General features: G+C 49.6%; 6 protein-coding genes and 1 non-coding gene across 7 annotated transcripts; 2 read left to right on the plus strand and 5 right to left on the minus strand.

Moving 5' to 3' along the window:
- Positions 1–818: 818 nt before the first annotated feature.
- On the minus strand, positions 819–1,224 carry FMAN_09267 (uncharacterized protein; the record flags this gene model as incomplete). Its single annotated transcript, XM_041830089.1, has 2 exons — positions 819–1,061; positions 1,120–1,224. The coding sequence occupies 2 exons, from the start codon at positions 1,222–1,224 to the stop codon at positions 819–821; spliced, it is 348 nt and encodes a 115-aa protein (XP_041680787.1).
- Positions 1,225–2,850: 1,626 nt separating this feature from the next.
- On the minus strand, positions 2,851–5,745 carry FMAN_09268 (uncharacterized protein; the record flags this gene model as incomplete). Its single annotated transcript, XM_041830090.1, has 4 exons — positions 2,851–3,892; positions 3,943–4,070; positions 4,120–4,254; positions 4,333–5,745. 4 exons carry the CDS (start codon positions 5,743–5,745, stop codon positions 2,851–2,853), a joined length of 2,718 nt encoding a protein of 905 aa, XP_041680788.1.
- Positions 5,746–7,390: 1,645 nt separating this feature from the next.
- Positions 7,391–7,844, minus strand: FMAN_09269 (uncharacterized protein; the record flags this gene model as incomplete). The annotated part of the gene is made up of 3 exons (XM_041830091.1): positions 7,391–7,504; positions 7,551–7,568; positions 7,620–7,844. 3 exons carry the CDS (start codon positions 7,842–7,844, stop codon positions 7,391–7,393), a joined length of 357 nt encoding a protein of 118 aa, XP_041680789.1.
- A 7,082-nt stretch (positions 7,845–14,926) lies between these two features.
- FMAN_09270 (uncharacterized protein) lies at positions 14,927–17,797 on the minus strand (the record flags this gene model as incomplete). Its single annotated transcript, XM_041830092.1, has 4 exons — positions 14,927–15,101; positions 15,601–17,072; positions 17,141–17,716; positions 17,774–17,797. 4 exons carry the CDS (start codon positions 17,795–17,797, stop codon positions 14,927–14,929), a joined length of 2,247 nt encoding a protein of 748 aa, XP_041680790.1.
- Positions 17,798–18,922: 1,125 nt separating this feature from the next.
- FMAN_09271 (uncharacterized protein) lies at positions 18,923–19,292 on the plus strand (the record flags this gene model as incomplete). The annotated part of the gene is made up of 2 exons (XM_041830093.1): positions 18,923–18,999; positions 19,091–19,292. 2 exons carry the CDS (start codon positions 18,923–18,925, stop codon positions 19,290–19,292), a joined length of 279 nt encoding a protein of 92 aa, XP_041680791.1.
- A 270-nt stretch (positions 19,293–19,562) lies between these two features.
- On the minus strand, positions 19,563–19,662 carry tRNA. Its single transcript has 2 exons — positions 19,627–19,662; positions 19,563–19,598 (listed from the first exon to the last, which is right to left on the minus strand). It is a non-coding gene; the product is annotated as a tRNA-Ala (tRNA).
- Positions 19,663–23,439: 3,777 nt separating this feature from the next.
- On the plus strand, positions 23,440–26,717 carry FMAN_09272 (uncharacterized protein; the record flags this gene model as incomplete). Its single annotated transcript, XM_041830094.1, has 2 exons — positions 23,440–23,846; positions 23,900–26,717. The coding sequence occupies 2 exons, from the start codon at positions 23,440–23,442 to the stop codon at positions 26,715–26,717; spliced, it is 3,225 nt and encodes a 1,074-aa protein (XP_041680792.1).
- Positions 26,718–27,984: the final 1,267 nt, after the last annotated feature.

Here is a 27,984-nt window from a genome sequence, read left to right on the forward strand (position 1 = left end):
AGCATATGTAAGGGGCCCTTTTAGCAAAGGTCTTCAGATGGTGATGTTCTTTGAATATGATAGCAACGAAAGATTTCAATGACTCGTTAGCTGATTATTAATTTTGAGCTCAGTCACTCTACTACAACGAGAAGATAAAGTCCTGTTGCTTAGTTTGCCATTGAAAGGACTACGAAATGGGTGGTTCCCGCACCTGAAGACGAAGGCATCACAAGACAAGTCTCAGTTACTCATGATGATTCTTAAGCAAATAGCTCACTTGTACTACTCTGGTGCCCGACCTTGCATAGAACACAACGCTGAATCAACTGATTGTAAAGGCGCCGACTGTAGTTACTACTGTACTACAAACTTGGCAGTCGGTCATGCACGAAAGTCCGCAAGCGGTGTTTCTTTGAGACCTCGTGATAACGCAAGAGCCGTCTTTGAGACGGTTTGGTGCCGCAAATGTTGTATGTTTCGAGAGTCAAGACAAATGGGGCGTTAGAAAGTTCCCAAGCTACTGATCTCGAGTTTTATCTTTTATGGCTTCATCCCTCCCAGTCCTAAAAGCCTTTACAGAGAATTGTTCATCGCAACGAGATCCTATGGTAATTATTTTTCTTGCATTTTCCTCTGAAGCACTCAAAAGCAACGCCTTGATGCCTTTGAAATGAATAAAATTGCCAATTATACTAGTGGTCTAGGCTTTGTTCTATGCTTTTCATATCATCACACTCACAGTTAAATTCACAGATGAATATTCATTTTGCAAAACTCTTCGAGGCATCGATGTATGAAGGTAAATTAGCTGTTCGATTTATTCCGTGATTCCCTATTCAGGAACTGTGATCGGCACCACCGACAGCCTGGGGTTTGAAGTAGACGGTCATGACCCCCTGAGGGTTAAGCGAGCCCTTGACAAAGTCCTTGAGCGCTTGGTGAGCCTGGCAACCCTCGTCATAATACTTCATGTCCTCCATGCTAGCGAACTCGGTCTTGGAAACAAATGTATATCCCTGAGACCGAGCATCCTCATCGGCGGCACCAACAACCATGGAGAGGATATAGGGCTTGCCGTCCTTGAATAGACAGATGATCAGGCATGCACAAATAGAGATACGACTGGAAGCGACTCACCTTTTGCTGAGAGGCATTGAGTTTGTGGTACTGGTCCAGAAGCTTGGCCTGCTCGTCCTTGCTAGGCAGCTTGAACATGGTGATTCGGTGCACGCGGTTGGCCATCTTGACGGTAGGGATCTGAGTAAAAGGTCTGGATATGGCTTTGATATGTTGTGAGACTCGTGCGGGGTTTGGAGGGATACGGCTGGGAGAAAGGGTGAGAGCTCGACAGGCAAACCTCGAGTTCATATATGATCTTGTGATAGCTCGGAGAACCGCAGTGAAGGCAGTGTCAAGGTAAGCAATGCCCGAATTGGATAGTTGAGTAGTATTTAACGAAGACAATGCGCGAGGCGGTTTCATGCGGGCCAAACGCGGGGGCGGCTCAGGAGCGTATCCCCGCCCACATAGACGATGGACCCCATGTTGGGGGAAAGAAAACTCAGGACTTTGACCCTCAGCGATAAAAATACTTTAGTAAATATACCCTAAGCTTAGGGGACTCTTTGCTAAGTTTATTTTGACATCCTCTATCAAGGTCCGGTGTTTTCTTGGCCCCTGAGGACCCCATGTTGGAGGTTGCTTTCTAATAGATACCAACCAATCATCTTTCATTATTTCTTACGAGCAAGTACATGGGATCATGGAGTTTCGTTTCCGCACCTGAGCCCAAGCCCGAGCCATTCCGTTATATATGCCGCAAAAACGGAACTCACTAATCCTTCTAATACTCTGCTTGGACACGATGTGCTTCTTAAGCAGGCAGAGAATTGCTCGAGCTCCCCTTCCTCCAAGGCTCGCTCATTCTTGGTCTAGGGTTGATATCTAGTACTTGGCGATATCTCCGAGCTTTGAACTTCACTCCAGAACCTACCCCGCCCCCACGAGCCGGGCTGTCAAGTGAATCTCCAACTCCAGCCATGAGAAAGGGCACATAGGGCCGAAACAGCCGTGAGGCGATATTGGCGGGACAATTATTTTCCATCTGTGTCGTCCAATGGAGCTGAAACCTCGGTGCACGGTAGATCAGTCGGCTCAGGGATTACCCCAGATTCACCCAGCTCTGAGTGGTCAGCAATTTAACCTTATCGCTGTAATGAACATGACATGGACGAAAGGAGTACCGATTTCGTCGCCTTTATCCTTCTATTCCAGGCACAGAACTGTTCTAGATCCTGCGCCATGCATAGTGCACGAATGCCAATCAGGCTATATACTGCGTGCGTCTCCATGGGGTGTCTAGTAAGCGAAAATGTACTTCATTCTAACAACACCAACCTCTTTTAGCAATGATGAGGGTGTTTGACTTTGGCTTTGGTCAAGAGAGCAAAAATCTAATTGACAATTCGCTAGACTTGTGGGCTTGGCAGTCAATCTCACTGTTGCTAGCATTGACTGAAATGTGTGTGCTGTCATGGTTGGATACCGTACAGATAGAGGACGATTACCTACTGCTATTGCTTCCTTTTCTTTGTCCTTTCGTAATAACAGAGCCAGATTCAACCATGGTAACCAAGTTGTTGATTACGCACTCAATCAGCCCTATACTGCATTTCTGACCTTCCATCTCGATGAATCACCGTCACCATAGATCTCTTCATCTAATCCTAGACCTTTGCCGTTTTATGTTCCCTTTTTGCTTTCCTGCCAACTCCTTCGCTAACTTGCTATATATGAAAACAATAAAAACCACTTTTGTTGTAAATAACGCAATGCGCACATAATATCCTTCTTGACAAAAGGCACTGTCTATAACGTTTTCGTTACCACGTACCCCTCCAATCCGCCTTGGAGATCACCGAGTTGTCGACACAAGCTTTCAACAAGCGGAGGCATTGCCTCGTTTGCTGCAGTGTAGTTTTGTCTAAAGATGAGCCTCACCAGCGACAAAACTGCCACATAGTTCGACACAGGCTCTAACTGAAGACGCAACCCTTCTGGAGACGAAAGTGACGGGTTACCCTGACCGAGCTCCAGGAACATTGTCGTCTCCCTCGTCTCTGGTTCATTAAGTGATAAAACTTCTTGTCCCACCCCTTGATCGCCGTTCGCTATTCTCTGCGAAAGCAGCCCATACGCCCACAGCGTCAGACTAGCAAGGTAAACAACCATAGCGTTGAATCCTCGCAGTGTTGTTGGTGTACACTCTTGTGCATGTCGGAGGACCTGTCCAGCATGCCAGGCAGCATACCGGGACTCTGGTCCAGGGAGCCAAGTGCTCTCTAATAACTGCATTGCTCTGCGAGATTCCTCGTCGCCCTTCCTGCCCGCCAGACGCTGTATGTCGTCCAACGAGACATGTATGATCATCATGAAAAAGTCTGAAAGAAGCGATAGCTCAGGTTTTGGGGTCTGTGCAGATTTGAGCTGGGTTGACAGCTTACGAAGGCCCTCATAGAGCTCCTGGTAAAGGGAGCGGGCCCATTCAGGGACATCAGATCCCGGCCGATCTGGAGCTGCGTGATGACATTGAGCGATGGCGTTCCGGTACGTCCAGATTTGTCCCCACAGCCCATGCAGAGCAGTTTTGCAGCAAGACTCTGTGTCCACCCACGTGTTCTGTTCAGTCATGACAAATTGACAGTCTCTCACATCAGAAAGGCGAGGGAAACCGGTAGGGGGGAAAGCCCCCTTGACCAAGTTCAAGTCCCACCATACCTGTGAATTACTAGCTTTCCAGAGATCAGGAGCTGCCGGAAGTGCAAAGTCGAGCTGGCTGTATGCTAACGTGGGTCCTTTCCATGACACGATCGATGTTTGCATATCGTGGAGAAATGCACGTATGGCCAACCTGTAAGCTGGTCAGTATGCTAGCGACTTCGGCATGCTAATATAAGTAACCTTTTGTAAGATTCAATTGTCGCGAATGTTTTCCATTTCGACTCAAGTGTCTCAGGAGAGTCGCCTGCGTTGGGTGTATGCGTAGTCAGGTCTGACGTGAAGCTCAACTTCCCTGCTTTTCGAAGCAGCTATTCGGAATTAGCCTGCTAGCCAGACTCATAATCACAATAGACTTACGGTCAAAAGCTGAGGCGCAAAACTTTCTGCCACCTCGGCTTGACGATTGAAGCCACTCCATTGACCGGTTTCAAGGTGGAGGACAGACGCTTGAAGAAGTGTGATATCTCGCACGGCCAGGCATGAAGATTCAAGCTGTTTGGCAGTCAGCATGTGGTTTACCTTTTGCCAATATCTTTGGCTCACCACCGTTAGACCATGGCCCATACTTACTCGTTTCCCAATGACACTTGCCGTGACTTCGTTAAGAGCCAGGCCGAATTGCCATATAACCGGAGTAGATATACATAAAGCCCCACTAGAGACAACGGCAGAGAAAAGCTCTTGGCTAATTGCCGAGGGATCGAATGACGATCTGTGAATAAAAGCCTCACTCTTGGGGTCTTCACTTTTGAAGTACGTCTCGATCATGTAGCCCAATAACTCAGCGGATGGAAATGTTGGTACTCTATGTGGTGTCGGATTGTTAGCCAGAACCATGGCGAACATGCTGTCGCGTAAGTAGGATGAAACGATATTGGAGCGAGACACTGAGCTCCCTGCCTGACCATTGGCCTCGGGCTCATACAGCCATACTGAATGCTGAAGGGGTACATCCACCGAGGCTATATCTTTTCGGCCTTGGCGTGATGTGCGTTTCCCTACATTGCCAGACTGAGGAGTTCGTCCAGTCACACCTAAGTCTGGAATTTTGTACAAGCCAAAATCTACATCCCAAGAAAAATCAATCTCCGGAAAGACGCTTTGCGTCGCGGCGAAAAATAAAGATTCCACAGGTGATTCCTCAAGTCTGGGCGCGCCGAGAAAGGAGGTGACGCTGTAATCGACGGCAGCATCAACGGCGTGACCCTGGTGAGCAATGGCCGATTGGGGCAAAGCATAGGTAGCTTCACCAGCCGTAAAGACCTGGCTGTCGTTGCCTATAGTTGACGCAACCATTGAACTGTCCGAAGGTGACATACCAGTCTGCGACTCAGACGTGCGGTATTGGTTCCCGCGTCTCACTGGCATCTGACATGTCAGACTCTTACTCCGGCAGCGGCTGCAAGGTTTCTGATCTTCGCATTTTGCCTTGGAAGCAGCACAATTGAGACATGCCTCGGCGGCACGGTCGCTTCTTCTGATGAACGGGCGGTCTTTTGCGGCCCCATCTCGATCGTGAGTGGTCTCATGCCGTGTCAAGAGGTCGGCGCGATTGAAACGCTTGGGACATCGGGTGCATTGGTACGGCCGGGCATTTTCGTGCGACCTGAGATGTCTGGTCAGGTGGTCGGCTCGCTCATATACGCGACGGCAGATATGGCAGACGTGAGACGGCGATGAGGCGGACGCATCAGAAAGTTTTCTCTTAGCAGGCAACCTAGATGCAATTCGCTGGGGCGTTTCCCCTTGGTGTTGTTGCAGTGCGGGATCTAGCTGCTGCTGAAAGATTTGATGCTTCGAGGGAGACGTGGGAGGCAGTGAATGCTGCAACTCATGCTGTTCCTGCTGCAAGGGTGGCTGGGCCCGTTGATTCGAATCGGCTACGGACGCAGGCGCTGCGAGGGAGAACAGGGACGAAAGGAGCATGTCTGAGCCGGCGGCATCGCAAAGAATGTCGATGCCATTCTGCTCCGTGGCCGCCATCGGATTCGAAGCCGTCGCCTCAGACAAAAATAGGCCAAGCCGGACTGTGCAGTTCTGGCCGCGGGATGATCGGCTGACCGGACGTGGACTGAGAGGAGTAACCAGTCGCTTGAGCCAAGGCAGCAGGGATCGCTGACTGACTGTTGAGGGGATCGCGAGACAATCCAATGCCGTTGTAGTTCGGAAGAGAGGGGGCGGGGGGCGGGAGATGGGCGGCAAGCGTTAATGGATCGTGGTGGGGTTCGCGGCTGTCCAGCGAGTGATGGCAATTCAATTTCACCATCAGGAGCTGACCACGTCGAGCCCCACTTTCCGGAGCCGGGCCAATTCAACGGCCGGCCATAACGGGCGGAACCAATATGGCATCTAGTGGTCGGAACCGGCGCCGAGTCCGCAGTGTCTTAAACCACGTATTGATTACTCTGTTACGGTGAGCAAGAATTGTCGCACAGCTAAAACTCAGAATATCATAACACTGAGCTTTACACCTGGGATGAATACATTCCTCCATGTTAGTTCGATGAACATGAGGTGGTTGATCAGGGGATTTCTTAGCTACCCCTTGCGTCGCCCTCAAACTTTGACAGCTGAAGTGACTCCCTTCGTTAACCTGGGAGTAGCGCTGGCATCTCGCTACTAAAATAAGCCCGTGCCAACGGCCCGGGTAAGTCAGTACGTACTGTACTTGTCAAAGGTTATGTCTCAGCATCCCTCGTTGCGTCACCCAAGCCACTTGATGAAGATTTCACTCCTCTCAGCGCAAGGCAAAAAGTCCAGAATCCTGGTATGTCTCAGTGCAATTCTCACCTCAATGCCAAGACTAGATTTGGCTGAGATTGGTTAGTGACCCAGACGATCACACAATAGCGATATGTATTTTCCGTTGTCTTGTAATTGCGTTTGGGTCACTGTTAGCCAGCCGTCGACAGGGATGCCAAAGTGAGGAGTCACATATCCCATCTTTGGTTTTATCTTTGACTTCAGACAGAAAGTTAGAATAGTATTAAGATATACTGATTACAAAAATTGACGATTGATTACGTCTAGCTCTTACTCCAGTGCCGTGTCAAATCCTTCACATACCCAGGGATTTGCTGGGCTATGCAACTAATCCTGGACCCCAGTAACGCCATCGGTAAATGATTCTCGATTATCTGATGCACCTCTTGTGGCTGCCCTCTGAGTTCAGCGAAGTGACAAGGTGGCTGATCCGAGTCACTCCCGACATCCTGGTTGGGCTGTACCAGCCTATGGCAATGCTTTGGTTTCGACCCATGAGTTTTTTCCCTTTTATCATATATCAACTTTAAGCATGACTCGGAGATTGCCGTGATTCATGATCAACCAACACGCATGAGCACGGTTTGAAGGTGCCCGTTGAGTCAGTGGGGAGTGGCAGAAAATCGCTGTCAAGACCCAAATCATACCCCTGGGCCCTGACATTCTAAGACATGCTCGAGGACGACGTAACGAGTGCCGCTGTGCCAATCAGAGGTCGTGGAGCTTTCCACTTCACGACGTGAGCTGACCGAAGTGCTGCAACAAGTGTCACTCTTGACCTGTCACAGCTCCCTCTAGTCGGAATAAACTTTCTTGCCCATCCATGCTAACGAAAAAGGGCATTTGAGGATATCTCATGTCATGTTCAGCTGACATTTGAGATCCACAGTCCTGTGGTTCGCAGCGGCGAGAAGTGCTCAACAACATCTTGGCATTGTGCTTTGAGGCAAGCTTTGAACCAGGGTAGAAGCAGCCAAAACTGTGTTAATTAGTTCCATGTTCATTTGAGGTTCTCGTAAACTCACCTCGGCCCTGGGGTAGATCTAGTCGACACAAGGAGTACCGCAGTATCCGCAGCAGCGGCCAGGAATTACCCAAACTTCTTTGCCAGCTAAGGCACACGTAGGACATCGAGTGCCAGGAACTTTCTGAGCTCTGAAGGCACAGGACAAGACCTGAGGCCCAGCAGGGTTGAGTGTTTCGGTTACAGCCTGACATTCTAGTTTCGGCTGCAATAAGGAGGATGTGTCTTGGTATTGGTCTCCACGGTACAGCATGGTGGACGAGGGGATGGGTAGAATATCTTGATGGAGGGCCATGATGTAGGTCGTCTCTTGGGTTGACAGCTTGGTGCAAGAGAAGAATGACTCTGTGGGCAGGCAATATATGGTAGAAATTAAAGTCACGAGCAATGTATTATAAAGCTTGGAAAGGTACGAGCTGTAGAAGTTGTGGGGGTCGCAAGGGATTTATGGTTTTCGAGGACTAGTAATAGTGTGTAAATGGACTGAGGAGGCTCAGGAAGGGTAAAATCAAGGGGTCGAAGAACAACGTATGGGTATTGCTCAAAGTCAAGACAGGTACGCAATACCCTGACACAAGGATGATACTCCCGTTCACTCGATGATCAGTAGCGTGCACAACCTACCGTAGTCTCGGTGGGCATGCTGGGGCCAAGCGGTGGTAGCATCAGACCTGTCATATCGACTACCTGCGAGTCTTCAAGCTGTCATTGCTTGCCAGGGAGGTGCGTGGCGCCGCCCTTGAGCAGGACTGTGGGCCATATCGATGGAGGCGGGGTCTTCTTTGTTTGGATCTTTTCTTTTGGTCTGTTCCTGAACCTCCAAGTTGCTGCTTGTTACAAGGGTCAAATATGTCGTCCTGCATTCAGTCAGTAACGAAAGAAGACACTGTAGAACAAACAAGTCAAATTCGGCGTTACTTTTCTGCTAATTCTGTATTACAGTATCTGTTCTCGCTCACAACCTTTCGTAAAAGTGATTTTGCGACCGGCTGAAAACCGAATTGGTGAACTGGCAATGTGAGAGAAGTGCTCTTTTTTTTTTTTTTAGCGGCAAGGAGATATAGACCGGGCCGGCGGTTGAGCATTTAATTGGCCAGGATATGGGGTGTGATGGACTGGCGTTAACAGAGAAAAGCAAAGTTGTGACTGCTCGTCTTCAAGAGGGTCACGATGACAAGGAGCCCACGGTGCTGACTTGCTAACCCGAATTATGATCAAGACCAGGAGATTTGCTCGAGCCGCTTGGCTTGGCTCCCATGTAGAGACACCCTGGTGCATACTTGGATGGCCTGTGAAGCTGGGCCGAGTGGACGAACAACATGACAAGATTCGCACAGAGTCTGTGCGCCATGCAAAGGTGGTGAATCTGAAGATCCCATGGGAAATTCCCCTAAGGAGGCGATCTAAGCCCCCAGTCGCGCGCACCCACCATCAATCCAACACCACGGACCACGGACCAACCCCAGGGCTTGGCGGGCACCAGGGCTCTGGAATGACAGACCCTCGTCACTCTGCATTTTGTAAGTTCAAGCTCGAAGCAGCCGCACCCATCCATCAGATGCCGCGCCAGGGCCGGCTCAATGCCCCCCTCCCTTTGAAAGCTGGAACGATCGCCAGTGCGTCAAGCTATCTCACCGACCAGCCAGCTGGAGCTGGCGTAAAATTGTAGAGGGATAGTAGTGGTCACGTCCACAGTTCCACTCGGATTCTTTCAAGGTCTGAATTGCTTTGTGCTCCACTTGCCTCTTCCTGTGAGGGAATCTTTTTGCTTGATGGATCCCGAGCCGAAAATCATCGGGGTTCATAGGCACGCTTGGTGCTAGAGAAAGCTTTCGAAAGTTTGCACAGAACTATGTAGGTATTGCTTGTTACCTCAAGTGTCAGGTCGAGGAGCGTCTTGGCAAGGAGGTTTTCGTCCTCAGCTATACGAGTTGCTCATTCCCATGCGAGCCATATGAATCTCACGTCATAGTCTCGACTCGTGCACGCTCGTAGACAACCCAGCCTAATGGAGGGCGGACCATTAGTTGGGGTCCTGACAGACCGGCCTGAGATGGAGTGCAGAGTAACGGGGGCAGTGGGGTCGCGAACCTGCGGATAATCCAGGTCCAGGTCAGGTCCCTTAATTAGTCTCAGGCTCAGTCTTCCAAGAAGCAACGGAACCCAAGCAGGATTCGACGCTTCAGGATACCTTACCAATCAGTCATCCTTGATGCTTGTCGGGGAGGTCGTTGTCGAAGTGAGTGGTTTCTGCCTCTCGTGAAGACGAGATGGATGGGAAGGCTGGTGTTGCGATTGGTTAACTGCCTACCAGGTTTGGTGATGCCCTGCCTTGTCCTGCATTGCATACTGTCAGGCTGGATCTGATCGGCATCTGACCCGCCAAGTGCCGCTGTTGGTCTACCTGCTGTCTACATACTAGCCAGCCAGGTAGATCTGGTTACAGTGCAGATGGAAGCTGCTTATCTCGGCTGTATTCGGTAGGTGCCTCATCATACCTCATTTGGAGCTGAAGATAGTTGTGTAGATTCGGCGGGAGTCGTTTCATCGTTTCTGAAAGGTAATTTTGCAGTTTTATTGATCACTAACTATTCGAATAGGACGGCCTTAAACATATCATGGTGCAACAAGCCCGATCATTCGAAAATCTCCCTTTTTGCCCAAGCAAGGCTCACATACTGTACTGGATATAAGTGAGTGCTGTCACAGCGCTAGTCTCATGACTCCCATGAAAACAGCAAAAATGCGAGAAATGTTCCAAGTGAAGAAAACCTTAGCTTCTCTCCACGAGTGGTCTAGGTGGTGTTTGTGCAAAAACTTCCCTGTGGCTTTTGGATCGTGTAGTTCTTGAGAAGCTCTAGAACTCTTCCAGTGACATACCAACATTGCGGTCCTGTCATCGTTGGTGTGAGCGGCCCCCCACTACACACAGCCATTATTTAGGTAGGTAGTAGTTGGGCTAGCCTAAGTTAAGCGAAGCTTCATGTCACGGCTGAAATCCAACGCATTGACTCGAACGATGGCTTTAATCACACATTTTGGGATTTCCACGACTCGTAAATGAGCAAGACTTCTTCGAATGGATGAGGCCAGATTCTTCAACCTAGGTACCGAGGTATTGCTCCAGGAACCTGGGTACCTAGCCGCGAAGTGTTGAGTATGTACAAGGTGCTAAGCATCTTCCTTCCTATAGGTACCTTAGGCGGGTGCTATGGCAGGGGTGTCCTTGAAAACTGCGCAGTCAAAGATACATCTCCCCTGCTTGCTGTAGCCCCTCGTCTTCATAACCCCTCCTCCAATCGACCTCGATTGAGAATCGATCTCATCTCGGCTTCTCTAATCTTGAACTCAAACTCAATTTTAGTATGAGATCTCCCTTCTCCATTCCCTTGCCCTGTGCTGATTTGGCTATTTCCGTTGGTAATGCATATCAAGTACCGATTTTTGCAACAGTGAGCGATATTGCCGTCCACAAATTGAGCTGATGGCACCCTCGAAGCTAACAAAGCCATTCACCAATTTGTGACTTGCGCTCGAGCGATAGTTCTAACGGGGAATTGCTTTTTTCAAACAGACAGTCTCAGCGCTGACGCCATTAACGTTTGCATAGACTATACGGAGTAGAGTAAGAATTTTACCCTACAATGCGCCAGCGGCACACCTAGAATATGGATTTCAACGACCTCGACCAAGATATCCAAGTTCTGCGAGGTGGCTATCAAAACCCATCTCCTTGGCTACGATCGCCGTAGGCCCCTCAGGCAAGCCACGATCGATCAGCTCCCAGGGGGGGTGGGATGGGGGATATGTTGGCTTTCGTTGTGAAAATTCGTCGGTTGCGTTCGTTTCTTCTTTTCAGTGATCGTCTAACATACATTGTCTTTTTCGCTTTGGCCCTGGTTATCTGTTATTTTTGTGAATTCTTCAGTGCCTGGGGTCGCCCTTACCTCTGTACGACTTAGTAACATGAATTATCTCTGATGACATTGACCGAAACGGACCAGACAATGCAGTACTCGAAACAAAATCTACAGGCAGACGCAGCTGCATGCGCCACTTCCGGAGTCGATCGATCTCCATAAGAACTGATTGATATGTACTTGCTCACCTCCTTTGGACCTGGTTCAGAGTCCATGTATAAGATCAGTAATCAACAAGAAAACAGCTCGAGCCATAATTACTTTGAATGCTCAAAACACCAGACTCGGCGTTGTGAGTCGGTTTCAAGCTGGGCGTTTCCCCAAACGACTCACCGCTAGAGACTTTGGCAGATTTAGGAGCTGAGTTCCGACCAAGCTGAAAAGTTCGACGTCTGGCCTTCTACTAGGTAGCCAGGGCTGTTTGCGCGGATAGCGTATAACAGCCGAATCAGGCTTTACTTTTGCTTTATTCACCAATGCATGCATGGTCTTGACTCTTGACGCGTATAGCTAAATTGTATAATACCTCCTTACCTACCCAGCTACCTCATTAGCTTCCAACTTCATGTTGCTTTTTCGTGCTCCACTCCTCGTGTCTACACATCGGTCCTTCGCCAGTCAGTGCGAAAATGACCAGTCCTCAATGGTGGGTTATCGTTTCCGACAGGTGTGCCCAGCCAGCCGCAAACAGGTCATGGCCGGTTCTCCTTAACGAACCCCTTCAGTCGACTACCGCGGCATACTGCAAGTGTTCTAGGTTAACTGGCTGGCACTTGTAGCCATCCACCGTACAACCTCGAGTGGTATAATATTTTAAAATGTAATATATAAAACAAAATGCTTGCTGTAAGCGTTAGTAATACGCCTAGGGGGGCAGGGGTACACATGAAACTGTCCTACACCAAAATCCACCAATTTATCATTTCAGTCTCGTGTTTTCTTCCCTACCTAGACACGGAAGTGGCTTCTACCCTGCGCTTCTGTCCACTCCGTTTAAGGACGCACCTACGGAGTAGACTGATCGTTGACCCACTCCAAGGCAGGGCTTAGGTGCGTCAGCTACCTAAGTTAGATTTAGCCAACATAAGGCATGTAGTATGTATGTAAGTATGTAAACCTAGGTAACCTGGGCATATTCGTCATTTTTGGTCAAGATAACCCAACAACCAAGCCTCGTAAAGACTCCACACCACAGCAGGAAGCCACAGGTAGGCATTATCACGGGACCGTTGAGACTGCAGCCACAAAACATTATCAAAGACTAGCCCCGTAGACTGCCACAGCTGGACCCATAAAGCTCTTCCCTTGCTAAGACAAGCCCGTTGAACCTCGCATGAGATGTAGTGTGTGCTGCTGTATTGTGGAAAGGGAGGGACCTCAGCCACGATATTGAGAGTTCAGGCATTTGATACGATGGAGCGTGGACCAACAAGTTCTCCAATCGAGCCCAAAGGGTTGAATGTGGAACGTGTTGGCTTAGAGCCTCTAATAGCTACGAAGTACGTGCAATACGCACTGACAATTGATCGTGATTGCAAAGAGGAGGACAATGTCCGACATTCTGAAGGATCCGCAACAGTACACGGACAAGGTGATCAATTGCATTTATCTAGCTGCTCAATGACGGGTCAATGACTTTAGTCAACGGTCAACCAACTTGGAATGCGATAGGTCCAGGCTCTATCGTTTGTGGTCGGTCGACTGAGGCTATTTTGTCCGGACATCAACTTCTGTCTGTCGCTGCGAGCAAAGGACACGGCGCATATCCAAGAAGAAACCATGTGTATTCCGAGTCAAGCCTAGTTTGCGATGGACAGATCGGGCCACGGCGCAACGAGATGCATAGAATCTAGAGTGCCGTTATGTTGTTCGAGTATTTAGGCCAGTGACAGGTAGCAAACCTTGTGCGCCAGTTCCATCGTGCATCTCTGCCACCAACAATCACCCTGCAGATTGGTCGCATCTACGGAGTAGCCGCGGCGACTATCGATCTTGTCCCCATGGGCTTGCATATGGCTATCTCTACTGTATGTACCTGTGCTCAAATCGTCTCCAGATGAACTAAACTAGTACCGCTTGTGCCCGATTGGACTTTCCGGCCTCTTCAGCCCTTTCTTCAGGACATTAACTAGATTGGAAGATATGCAAGTTGAATGCATGGCCACACGGTAATATTTGCACAATCTCTCGTTATCATACGCCCAGACTTAACTTACATATGCAGTGAGAGTGCGAGCGCCCAGCTCTCAGAGCTACCGTTATCACCATGGTCAACACTATGGCCTCGAAATTCGTCAATGTGGATAACGTTTAGCACTCACAAGAACTAGCCATCCTTTGCAAAATATAGACGACTATACGAGTCAGGCTTCGTACCGCAGACTAAACAAACTGCATCCCGTCTGATGAACGATTAGTGAGGTCCCTCCTACTGCGCTAAGGATCCTGAAGACAAGAATAGAGGGGCACAAGGTTGGCACCGGCAGCTTGTTGAAGATGAGCAGTATCGCTACTACTTTTACTACTGTATACTGTTGGCAACCGGGCAGGCATATCAGCGCTTCGACACTGGTCAATCAACGACTCGGCCATGCTTATTTCCTTGTAAGGCCAGAGCACCTAGGAAGGCCAGGGCGCTGAACTCACAATATCAGAAAGGTCCCAGAGAGGTTTTGACTTGCACAACAGCGAGCTGTGAAGCTGCTCTTTTCTGGATACCCGGGCGAGCACGTTTCAAAAGAGCAAATGTCAATCAATTCATGGTGTGTGAGCGGGTAGTGTCCTCACAACGTATATACAGTAGTTTACCTGTAATGCATGTTAAGTGCCACTAGGCTGGCACACCAAGCTCCTAACCAGGTGTTGTGCGTTCTTCATGCATGCAATGTCACTCGAGGCTGCAGCGGGTGAGAAAGTGCTCAGACGAGGTCCAAGTTGCCTGCACAGCTCTTTCATACGGGTGAACAAAGACGTTCCTCGGCTGGCAAATAGCCAGACGAGCAGTGTCAATTCGACTCAACACTGGCTACGACAAACGGCAGATGGCTTGAGGGGAAAGAGAAATGACACAAAACATTCATTGTTCCTGGGTATCCCAAAACTCCTGTCTAAATCCAACCAAAAACCCAGCTATACCGTTATCAGTCCAATAAAGCACTACCACAGAAAACAAAATGTGTGCCAGTAACTCAAACCCTCTGCAAGATGCGAGCTCATCCGCGTATACGATCTGATCGTGATTTGACACATTTCCACAAAGGCCGAAAGTGTCTAAGAGACTTGACGGAGCTAAACCTCAGGATGACGAAAATGAGATATGCTGGCAGCCAAAGACCTATGGTCGGTCAGTCAGTGCGTGACGCGGGTTGCACCACAGCAGGGAGTTGCCACAGTACACGAGTAATGTGCTTGGAATCTGATGTAAAGCATCATTCGCAAGGATGGACTATACTATCGATCAAACCAAGGTCTTCTCAATTTTAACCAGCAGCTTCCCCCCTGGTACAACGCGGGGCTTCGAGTCCATGAGTCGGATAAATCGATAGCCGGGTCGCAGACGGTCTAGGCGGATGCAAGCCCAGGCAAGCAGTGGCGAGCTGCCAAGCTTGGTTGAATCATCCTCAACCTTGAACCTAAGGAATTTATCGAATTAGTACGATATAACAAGCTTTGCGTCCCGCCCCGCCCCGCTAGCTGGCGGGCCTTGAGGATGGCGAGGTGAGGTGAGGCGAATGACACGAGTCACCATCACGGTGTACCAGATATGACCATCCCAGCCTCGATAGTGTGAGAAACAGCAAATAGCAACCCGATGACCAAACATGATTTAACCGTATTTGGATCTGTGATCTGCAACTCGCTCAGACCGAACTGGAGGTCTGTGTCCTGGGGCAAAGTGTGTCTTGAAAAGCAGCTGGTCCTTGATACCCAAGGAAGCCGACGCATAATAGCCATTACGATAGGACAGAAAAGAGCTCACCGCCATAGTGTAAGCTCTTTGACCGCAAAAGACTCACTTCAGTGTTTCCACGACACACCTGTGATTGGCAAGACAAAGGAGACGGTCCGAGAGCAGGGGGCGGGAGGGTGGGATACCGATACATGACAGAATTGAAAAAGTTGTCCACTAACCTGATGAAACTGAGCTCTTCGACCACCTTGGGAATGTTCAAGAACTGAAGGGTCGAACCGTGAGGGCCGAAATCGGGGTGGTCCGTCTTACCAACGTCTGTTTTATCTTTGTACTTGTGCTCCTGCATATATGCGTCACGTTCAGCGTCGGTTGGTTTGTCGACATGGAGCTCTGCCTTTATCAACGGTCTAAGGGTGCTGGCTGAGCGGCCGACGTCTGCTGCGTCGCCAGCTTGGATCGGAATGTGTTGTCCAGCAAAAACTATGATCCTCAGATTCATGGTACGACCTGGTGTGGCTTCGCCCTGAGTCTCTGCAGACTTGTTTGAACTTTGATAACCCTCCGGTTTCAGGACCCAACCCTTCTCATCTGCAAACATGCCTTCGTTGAGCATCATGCCTTCATCCAGATACTGCCAATTCATGGCGACCATCTGAACACCGCCACGCCAAAAGAGACTTGGGTCTGGATTTGAGCTATCGAACCTTCGACCTGCAGGGAAAGCGCGCATGAAGTATCCCTTGTTATGGGTAAACATGTCGCGATGCTGCTTCTGGTGAAGTTCTAGGATGCGATTCTCGCTGATAGAAAAAATGTGGGCAGGGATTTTGGCTTCCTTAGTTGCGAGACCCTTGTAGTGCTGGCTGCGTGTGTACACAGCAAGTTTGCCAAGGTTCTCACAGATCCGGACCTTGGAGCTGGTGTTCTTCTCGTGTGAAGGAAACGTAGTGTTAGAACCTGTCAGGGATGGTCCTGTGGACTGCGAGGGATGCTCATCCTCAGACCCTGATGCATCCTCGTCGTGTGCGTAAATAGCAGGTAGATCCATAGTGCTGGGCGGCACCACGATCTTTGCAGGAGCCTTCTTAACCTTTACGAGAATTCTCTTTCGCAGCTCGCCTAGCTTCGGGAGTTGCAATCTCGGGCCAGTATCATCAAATGCTTTATCCACAAGCATCTCACCCCATTCCTCTTTCATGATTCTGACCATGACCTCTTGCTGGTCCTCGTCAGCGTGCACCTCTAGGCTGACTATAATTGGAAGGTCATTGTCGACGAATGCAGACTCGCCAACGGCTCTGCACACCTCTCGAAACCCACACGGCGCAGTCAGAGTCCATCCATGGGTCACAATTGGCTCGTCTTTGGGGAACGACTGTCTTGTGCGTGGTGCAAGAGGTTTCGCAACGTCCAGACGGTCTCCAGATTCTCGTGTCTCGAGCGGAACTTGATTCAAACTCGATCGTGGGGAGGAATTTCGGCTTCCTAGGCTGGTACTGCGGGAGCGATTGGCGGTTTTTTCACCAAGATAGCCTTCAACTTTGTCGATCACCGTGGTAGCGACATTGGGGAACGATTCTCCTGAGAGTCCACGCTTATGGTCAATCTTGGTGGCTCTGCCTCTCGTAGGAATAATTGTATCCCCATTCCACACATCAATCTCGATACAGCGGCATCCTCGAAGAAGAACCTATTGGCAACCAGTGTCAGCTAAGGAATCCTCCAAAGTGCTTGTGGGATTACATCGAATGAACGTACTGTTCTGTATGCTTCAGGGGAGCTTCTGCTCAGTGAAGCCAGTTGATTCCCAACCAGATAAGTGTTGTGACTGCTGCTAATAAAATAATTTGTGAGAGGTTTTGACAGATCTTTTTCCGGCAAGGGCCCGGTGGCCTCCCATGAGAAGTCGGTAACCCAAGTGTATTTGAAATCTCCCAAGGAATAATCCTCCTTAGCAAGTTCGCTTACGGCGCTCTCACTCTCGCCCTGGACAGTTCGTAAGAACTCGGCAAACTTGGCTTTGGATAGTCGCGGTTCTGAACCTCGCAGGTCATGGTATGTGCGGTCGAGGGCCTCATGCATCTCAGTAGTAATATGAATGTCGGGTATATAGGGAATTGGCGCTTGTTGGTCAGAACTCCGGCTGGAGCATTCGTCAACCGGCGGTTGTTTCTGTACTGCAGGCTGTTCCCAACCGTGCATGGGAGCTGGGGATGCGGCGGTGGTGAAGCGAACCATGCCCTTGAGAGCGCCTATGGCTTGGAAGTTGGAGTTGCCAAAGATAGACATGGTACGGGCGCGGCGAGGTTTGTCGTCCTTTGCGCTACGGCGCCGCTGGAGTCTAATGTCAGTGGGTACGATTAAGAGATTTGAGATGCTGATATGGCTCACTATAAGGCCACAGAAGAGCGACATGGTGACGAGCTATAGTCCCCAGGGGCGAATTGGGGTTTGACGCTGGCGATGTCGGCGACAGTTATATGGCAGAAACCATTGGAGCGAAGGCTGCCCCGTTGGTCAACCAAGCATGAGAAAATTGCAAACCCGGGACTCTTTTACTTCGCAGTTGAGAATCGATGCCTTGAATCCAGTCTTGTAAGAAGAGGTCCTTGGATTGAGCGTTGGTATGTAAGATATGTTTGAAAGAAGGAGAAGAAAGGCGACAAAATGGATGGATTGGATGTCAGCACGCTTGTCTGATAGGCGATAAATTAATACGGCGGTCTCCCCGGTTCAGTAGCCAAGCTAACAGCCGAGTCCAGGTCTCGCTAGCGTACTGCAGCACAGCCCTAGGGGGATGGGTCGAGCAGGGGACGGGCTGAAAGAAGAATGGATACCGAGTCCCAGGGCTGGAGAAGATTGGACCATGGAGGCTTGGGGGCGAAGAGGTGATTGGAGAGACCGTAGTTGACTGTTGAGAGGAAGCAGGGCGACCAAGCAGCATCATGGCCACGGCTGTTGCGTCCTCAAAGAATGAGGATGACTGCGCAATGCTCGGATGGAATGGGGGCTGTGCCATGCCATGTTGTGCTGCGCTGCCATGTGTTACTGTGCGCTGTATTGTATCAGATGAGCCAGGCCTGCTATTCTCCAGATTGACAGATGCTTCATGCCAACTGATTGATCTGCCAAAGCAGCACATTAAGAATTTCTATGCTCTGCCAGTAGGCACAAACTGAATCCAATCATTAAATGGGATCCGACGCCCAGACCAAACCCCGTTGAACGGCTCCGGGACGGTGCGGGTGGGGCCGGAATGGGGCGCAGTCGGCCGAAGCATCATTGACTAAGGTAAGCAGTGAGGTCATACCTTGGCCACATTCAATGACAGCGTAATTCAAATCTCAATGTTTCACTTCCTCGAAGACGGTAGCAATTGGAGAAGTAATCCACAAAGACTGGCGGTCTTTCGTGTTATTCTCCAAAACCAAACGTATCATATCCTGCAAAGCTGCAAAGCTGCACCGAGACCAAACGCTCTTGATCAAACTGGTGAGACTTAAGTTCATATACACCTAACAATATTGCATCTTCAGCGTCATGGGCTTCGGCAATGAATACGAGGAGCAAGTTCGAGCGTGGGGTTTCGAGCGGGTTTTCACCTGGAGTGATTCGCCGTAAGTCTTCCTTACTATTACGACTCTCCTAACAGGCGATGATTCTTGCAGCCTCTGCACTTCACATATCCTTTCTAACACATGGTTATAGAAACACTCACTATCCACCACACTCACACGCCGCTCTTACGACTCATCTGATCGTCGAGGGTTCGATAACTCTTTGGTATCCGCAAGAAAAGGACAGCCAGAAGCAGATATATGGGATAGGATCACGTATTGACGTCGATGCAGGAAGGGTTCACGAGGTCCAGGTTGGTGGAAGTGGCTGCACCATGGTGATAGGTGAATGAGGAAAAGAGTGCAAGCTTCGGATTTGCGTCGAGTTCTCAGACTTGATTTCCACCACAAGGTCACTGGGTTCATGGCTTGAGATGGCTATGCATTGTATATAGCAATCTTTAAGACTCAACAAGCATCTTACACTCATTCAAATCACATGCACGTGATGAATTAGCAGGGACAAGTATAGTGTTGATGCGTCATCTGCTGAGAGCTCTGAAAGCATTTCGAGTCTTTGAGCAGCAAAAAGAGTGAGAGGATAGAAACGTGACTACCATGGTTGGACGAACAGGGAATCGAACCCTGGACCACTCCCAGATGAAGGGTTGATGAGCAACGAAGCCATGCTAAGGGAGTATTATACCACTAAACCATTCGCCCGGGATTTTTGAGTGACGGCTTCGAAGGATTGAATATTCGCGCCCGGCAAGGTGGACACTGTAAAGTTCCGTTTGTACTCCGTAGATTGGAGAATGTTTGGCGTCAGTTGAGGAAATCCGGTCCAGGTTGCATACCCTATAGAAAGCCTGTGAATAGGATAGTAAGAGCCAAAGAAAGCACTGCTCCGGGTTCTATCTCTGCATCCTTGAGAAGAAAATCGCTGCGGGAGGCGTCAAGAAGTGAAGAGGTTGGGTATGCATGTGAAGAACAATTGAGAGTTTGCTGACACGAATGCCACATCATGGGGTGTTGGATATGTCTGAAGAGGCGGGCCAATGGTACACCGCATGTGAATGGGTGGATGAGCCCTCATGTCGATCCCGGAGAATTCGATGGTACGAGTTCGCGATTCCCATGTGGGTTTATTCTGCAAACATCATGCACTAGGAGTCCATGACTTGGTTTGATGATGTGAAAATTGCGTCTTGTGTCAACCCTAATCTGTCAGCATACCATTCAGTGTCTGAGAGCCCTGATGTGAGAATGCAGTCGAGGGAGTTAGCTGAGCAACTGATGAAACGGCCAACACGGGTCGAAAGCAAAAAGCCATGATCAGACAAGTTCGCTTGTCATCTTGGATGTGAAATGAATCCATGTCGAATGCCCAGGATGGGGCCCTGTCTATCTCCGCTTGACCTGTCGGCCGATGGATGGATCATGGATCCGATCCTTTAGACTTGACCTTGAGCCGTAGCATTTCCCCACACTCAAGAGTCTCATTTCGTATAACATCATCCGGAGTATATTGCTGTATTGAAGATTCGAAGTCAAGAGGTCGGGCGTCGGGCGTCGTGCGGAACAGGTTGGGAATGAGGCTAGCTCTTGTTTAATTAGACAGCCACTATTAAAAAGGCGAAACCAGGCAATTCTGTTAACTAGGCCTAAGTTTACCTTCGATGACGGTCAGTCTTATCTGCAGAAGGCTTATTATAGCAAGGTGTCCAAAGTCGTTGAATATCTAGTAAACCTCACCTTACGCGCCAATTTGTGAGGGGTTGGAAAAAGGCCTCGTCATGCAATGCACGTTAGGATTTCTAAACTCTCGGCGACATATGTCGGCCATGAAAGTCTGTTTGTCTTTATTCATGTTTATGTTGACATAAGTGCCAGAAAACAGGCAGTATAAGTTGACTAGCGCGCTCAACAAGAGGGGAGGCTCAAAGACTATTTGGCTTATGCGTGAGTAATTGGCTGCAAGGCGTAGTGGATATGGCGAGCGCGTGTGTGGTTGTACGCGTGGATAAACAACAGAGTTTGTTGGTGACATTAACCGTGACCAAGTTTTGAACTTGAACTTAACAAGTATCAGAATGCCTGGTTTTGAGTGATATAATACTGCCATTGTATGAATAGAATGCCTGGGTACCTATAGTAAGCGGACGGTGTCGGTCTGACTTTGGTCTAGTCGGTTTATATGACTTACCTTGCGGAGTTGGAGCTTTCGCTCTGTCCAAAGTAGTACCAGAGTTGGCTGCTAACCTTTTAGGTTACCTAAGCTAGCCTGAGGTAGATACATACCTAAGTATCTATGGGTATCGTACGTTGAGTGATGGATCCCATTTGAAACGCTCCGGTAGAGGTGGTAGGTGCGTTGAGTTATGTTGTGTTATGCGGGCTGCTTTCGGTCTTGGTGGAGCATTGCTATTCAACATGATGAGATGACATGACGGCATGGGGAAATCATGATGCAGCCATATCGTATCGCATCGTATCGTGTTGGGTGTAAGTCATGGTGCGCGTCGTTCTCCATTCTACAACATGCCGACTCCGATGATACAGCATCAGCATCGCATCGTATCCACGAGGAGGGCGCTCGGACGGCTTGCGTGTTTTGTTTGATGTGAGTTCTAGAGCTGACAATGACAATTGCAGCCGAGTCGGGTCGAGTCAAGAATAGGTTATATCCACGGCGCTCGATCTGTAACGCTGCAGCTCAGCCTCTAGTTGGACAGCATCATGTCAGCTCTTGGTTGGGTGGCCTCGACCGACATGGAGTTTGATTTGAGCAAGACGAGACAAAAGAAACGGGTTCAGAAAAGAGGCTTGAGGTTTCCGAAAGAGAGGCCGACAGGGGGCGTGAGCGAAAGCACTCCGCAACTTTGCAACTTTGCAAACAGCCCGCCGGCTCGTACTGTAATAAGAAAAAGCGGTACTGCCTGTTCTATAGTGGGCTTTATTGGCTAATATCGATGGATGGGATGCTATGGATTCATGTTTGGCAGGGTCGTCTATGAGACGGATAAAAACAAAGGAGCTGGAGGAAGTCGTCCAAGATGATGATTTACACAAGCATACTCCGTAATTCCGCGGATCATCATAGTGTATGAAAATCCAAGACCTGATCGACCTGCCATCCCCTAGAGGACACGACATCCATGTTCACTTCGCTTGTCGCTGAGGCTGCATACATGATTGTAACTCAATTCTCGTAATCACTCCAGATGGATGTGGTTGTTGAAGGGTTGATCGAGTGCAAGGCAGAGTGACGGGTTCGAAGCCCACCTCATGGCGGAAACTCAATTGTACCTACTATTTAGGTGCTAACCTAGGGAGATAACCTCGGATGATCGCTGAACAGGACTCGCTAAAATCAGCCTCCAACGCATAAATTGTGAGTGGAGCTGACTTGTTGTTATCTCCAGGCTTCAGAGATGCATTGAAACCTTGGCGCCTCTGAATCGAGGGCATTTTTCCGAAGTCAATTGCCCTCCCAACCAGTTGATTGGCTGCTGGGCGGTTGGCGAAACGTGCAATCCAGTCCAATCGTATTAGGATCGGAAGTATCGATGGAGGTGCCTTGGCTAGTGCTACCTACCTGCCTTAGCTCGTTCCCTTTGGTTCCTTGGTTCTCTGGTGGGTGACCTTTTGGTGGCCATTAGGTGTGTTCTGCTAAGGCTGCTACCCTACCTAACCTCCAAGCTCTCCAAGCTCCACTCTCTTCCCGTCACATCATAGCTCCTCTAGCTTACCTAGTTCCTCTCCAACATGGGAAACTTCAGAGTTCGTCTAATCCGGGAGTGACATGGACGCGCAGCTCCTCTTTTCTTGCATGTGTCCCCTCAGCAAGTTACTCTTTTCATCACATCGCATCAGCGCTATTCTCCGCTCTACTCTTTTCGAGACTGTGGTCGCTGGTGCTGTGCTGTGCTGTTTGATGCGAGCGTCTCGTCTCGCCTCGTCCGCTCCCTGTCCAGTTTGGTATGGTTTGGTTATGGTCTCACCCCTCCCATGGATCTCATACCTCACCTTAACAACCAGGATCTCCTTGTCCTTGCCCGGGAGTTCCCCTCATGCAACGCCGACTTTCAAATCAACACCGCCAAAAATGCCATGGATCTTTAAACTCGACTCCACCTCGTCCAACCTCCCCTCTCATTCTCTCACTCTCTCTTGTTCTCTTCTATTCTAATATCACCGAGCTTGTTTCTTATTCTCAATCCTCTTTCTAGATCATAGACTAAGCAATCAACCAGCTTTACGAATATATACTCCTCCATCCTGTATATCGCGAAGCTTGAGCTTCAGCTTCAATTTCATCCTTCCTCGCGGCTGAATAGAAAGACGGGATAATTCGTGTTTGAAGGCATGGAGGCGTTTATGTACCAGTGAACGGTCGTTTCTGCTTGTTGAGGCATCTCACAAGCTCTCTTACGAGCAACCAACCTCCTCTCCTTCCGATATCATCTCACGAGCAAGGAGTTGAACCAGTTTGGCCCAATGGGCAATGAACAATCCGCCGAATCCCCTCGCGGGCATCGGAAACTATCCAAGCCACCTCACTGCAGCCAGGCATCTGCAGCTGGTCTGCCATACACTGCTACTGCTGTGACACCCCATCGTGAGCACTTCTCCAACTCGTATCTGGTCGGATCGCTGCCGCCTGCTCCCAATAAGGCTTCTACAACGAGAAGAGTGGCGCCTGGGCTCGGTATAGCCGTCCCAGCTGGTGACGCTTCCAGTCCTATACAATCACCTACATGTAGAGACCCCATGCGCGATTTGAATTCGCGTACGCGGTCTATCCAGTCAGAGCAGTCTCCTATACTGCCAGCTTTTGTCAACAGCTCCAGGACCAGCTCTATTGCTCAGGATAGCAGCTACCGCACGCTGACGCGCGCTGATAGGTTTGTGCAACATGTCTCCATGTCGATAAATAGAGCTAATTGCCTGGAAATAGCATGCCTGTTGCAGTACGGCGTGGCTCTGCAAGCTACGATACGAGAGCTGTCGAGGCCAAGAAGCTTCTTACTGCAAAGGAGAAGCTCCCAAGCGAACCCGTCATCTCCAAGTCTAATAAGCATTCTGATGAGGCAAGTCAGGATGTGACTGATGATAACAATAACGCCACCCAATCTGCAGGTTCGTCCATTAGCAGAACAAATTCAGACGTCTCTCTTTACATGCCAATGCGCCGCCGCTCGGTCGTTCAAACTCCAGGCATAGCAACCAGGGCTCATCATTCCAACCCGCCAGTCTCAGCCAAGTCGAGTTTCCGCAAGAGTCTCCCAGCTACACCCTCTCAGTCCAGGCACAATTCGATAGAATCTGGCATGGGGAGACGCATGTCAATGCCTACGAAAATCCCTTCCCAGGCAAAATCCCCGGACCGAGCCGTAACGCCGGTCGAAGCTGACTATAAACAGCTAGGTGGTATGAAGTTTGGATCCCTACGCATCACAAACGGGGCCCCCGGAACTTCTCTAATGCCTGAGGATGACGTCAAACAGCAAGGGGCTTCTGAGTCGGCACTAGCAATCCCTCGGGCGGAATACTTTCACGAGCAAGCCAAAAACCCACTCAGATTGATGAATCAGGGCTCGACCATGACAGATGCCAATGAGCTAATGACGGGTGAGAAATCACTTACTTCTCGAGTCGCAAGCTGTGTTACCGAGTGTTTGAGCGATGCAGAAAAATCTAGAACAGGCGATGGCGGAATGTCTGGGAACGGGAATGCTGTCTCATTTCCGGTTGCTGAGGTTCTGGAAGTAAGGGAAGATCCAAATGCAAAGCCCTACCCCAAGAAAATGCAACATGGACTCGAAAACAAAATGCTTAAAGGATTGTCAAGATCTGATAGTGGCTTCATTCCAAGTCCTTCGTCGGAGAAAACTCATCGCTCTGCGTCTCGAGTCGACAGTGGTTACAGTTCCAATGTCTCTCTTCGATCATTGCCCAGCCTGAGATCCGGTGTCACGGACAAGAACACAATGGCCTCCGAAAAGCATGACGTGGACATGTCCGGGATGTGTTCGCCCTCGGATTCGAATTCGACTCGTACTTCTTCCTTAGTACCTTCTCAGACACGTAACCAGCTGCCTATCCACCTTGAGGTCCCGTTGTCGACAGACGATGATACCTCTTCGACTTGTCCAACAAGCCCCTCGAGTCCTGCTAGTCGTCCATTCTCGCCATTTAGTCGTGGTAGCCGCATGCGCCTCTCTTCGTTGAAATCAAACAAGAGTTTCGAGCCAAGGGTGTCGAACACTGCGACAGCGCCAATCGTTCTTTCCAAAGGAGACTTTCGGGAACAGTTGCCTTCGCCGGCCGCAGACATTAGTCGTGGTGGCAGTAAGATATACCGATTCCTGAATGGCTCCCGCAAGAAGGGATCCCTAAAGAAAGGGGAAGTGACTACGATCGAACAGGACGTCACTACCGATCCTTTAGGGCTAAAGACGGGCTCCATACCTAAACCCAACCGACCTTTGCTTCGAAAGGAGCCGAGCAAGGACACTCTGCATACTATTTTAAGTGTTGGGAGCCAGGATGCGATTGGGAGTACAAGGCGTGGGGAGGACGTAGCGCGAGGGGTCAAGAAGACCGTTGGCAAGAAGACGTCTCGACGTCGATCGTGGCGCCAATCCATTGCTCAGTTATTTGGTACTCGAAGCGCGGACGCTAGCCCTGCCTTGAGTTCCATACCTGAGCCTGTGCCCACACCAAGGCGCCCATCAACTGCTATGGAACTTACTTCTCGTCCCTCTAATGCGGCTCCCAGCCCTCGAGGTGTGAGCTCATGGTCATCTCGCCCAGCACCAAGAAAGGCTGCCAGTAGCTCTGACAGCTTAGCTCTAGAAACCCGGAAGATGGCCAATAAGTCGAACATACAGGAGAGCCGCGACAAGCCAGAGCTAGCTCATCTTCGCACGAATGTTTCTGCGCCTAACTTGTCAGCGAAACGTCGATCATCCCTGAGTCCATCCGCGATTGAGGTGGATCAGACGCTGCGAACAAAGACTTCACCACCGGTGAGTATGCAGAATCGAGGCAGTAAGCCTCCCAAAGCAAAGTCACAGGCGCAAAATCGAGCTATGACACCTTCTTTCCCTATTAACTCCCGTCCGAGTGCTAGTCGTCGACTCTCGTTACCCCAAGATTATGGACGAATGACACCACACATCCGTCAGATCTCACATGGCCGCACCGAGTCACGCAGCTCCAGTCGAGGCATGGCCATGAGTCCTACCGCGGGTTTAAGCTCCCAGCAAGCCAATGCCGTTCAACACTCCAGAGTTTTGTCATACTCGAGTAATGGTACGCAACAGAGTGGTCCTGCTGCCCAACAAGTCAAGCATCATCGGCGAGTATCAGCACCTGCGCAGCCGCACCAGATTGCCAACATGCCGCGCACTCGGAGCAGCACTACACTTATACAGATACAGCAGCAGCAGATGCATCAGCAGCAGATGCTACAGCAACACCAACAACGACGGCCTCGAACATCTGTCCAATCATGGGCCCCAATGGACATGCACAGCCTCAATCAGCAACTGCAACAGAACTATATGATGCAGAACCAAGCTCTTGTCTATGGTGCACCAAACATGGTTCAACAATACCCAAACATCTACGTTACAAGCCCAGTCCCAAATCATCCTGTTCATGGTAGACAGGGTTCCCAGGGTGGGATGTACGTTCAAGATCCCCCTTTTCGGGTCCTCCACAGCTATAATTCTCCAGCATATCGAAACGTTCCTATATGGAGCCAGTAGCTCAGAGCCTCAACAGTTGGCTCGCTTGGTTCTTTGATTTGATCGAGATACCATATATGATGAAAATGGTTTACAATTTCATTGACTCTTTTACTGCTCGGCGTTTTCGGGTAAAGGCAGCCTTTCCTTAGGTACTGGAATTGGCCCACAGCGTCCACACGCATTCCTTCGTTCATTCATTCAATCAGTCACACACTGTCTTTCATTCTAAGAAATTGCATGTACAATTTTACGACCACATGGAAAGTGTTATCAGACTTGACAGCTACATCATCCAGAGCTGGAGCTTGTGTTAATCTTAGTAGTTTGTTGTTGAAAAGCATGGTCTTTTAGGCGATGTATGATTCAATATGCTAGCTTTACTATCTCACAGCGCATCATTAACCCGCACAGGGAGAGGTGTTGATAGGAAATGCAATTCCCATAGTGCAAAACTATTTAATGACTTGGTGTTTCTACATCTCCGTTGAAACCATTCGACTATTGTGTGTATGAACTAGTCCGGATAACCTTGTGACAGATGGCAGACTGGCTGGTTCGCTGTTCCTACATACGCGTGCGCATCTGATGCTTGCATAGCCCTGCTTCTTGTGGGTATGATCTGGAAGGCTACGGCTACGAGATAGGGGTAGAAGAAAGGGATTAGCTGGGCTGATGTTAAGCATCCCCCATGATTCCCGACACAGCCTCACACAGATCGACAAAAGGATCCAGCTAGAGTGACGTAACATCAAAGACACGTTACTGCCCGACTATCGACATGAAACAAATCAACAATGAGACCACAAGAAAGGATCTGAGTGGTTGATTAGACTTGTTTAATGGAAGCGAGGTTGGCGATACAGTAGTTGGGCTGGGCTGGCTATCAACAAAGTGTGGCTGCATAGTAAAAATCCTTCACACCACCATAAGCAAGGAGGAACTTGGTGACAGGTCACACCTCCACATGGAACCATGAAGGGCCACAGGGGCAGAGGCCTTGGGAACACTACCACGGTTCTCAGACGGTTATCGTTTTAGTATGTACGCGAGGGGGATGGAGCTCTAGCATGATGATGTAAATTAAGAACAAGAGACAACGGACAACATGTCGTAGAAGGTGGGTTTCTCAAGGCTATAAGATCTTCTGGGGAGCAATAGCATGACGACAATGGAGACGGGTGAAAAGACGAAGAACGAAAGAATAGCTAGAATAGGTAGATATCTTCCTCAAGGTGTGATTGGCGATCCGGGAAGACGGGGAGTTTTTGGCATGGCGTTCCGGGGG

Source organism: Fusarium mangiferae (genome assembly GCF_900044065.1).
Source record: "Fusarium mangiferae strain MRC7560 genome assembly, contig: FMAN_scaffold004, whole genome shotgun sequence".
Taxonomy (NCBI): domain Eukaryota; kingdom Fungi; phylum Ascomycota; class Sordariomycetes; order Hypocreales; family Nectriaceae; genus Fusarium; species Fusarium mangiferae.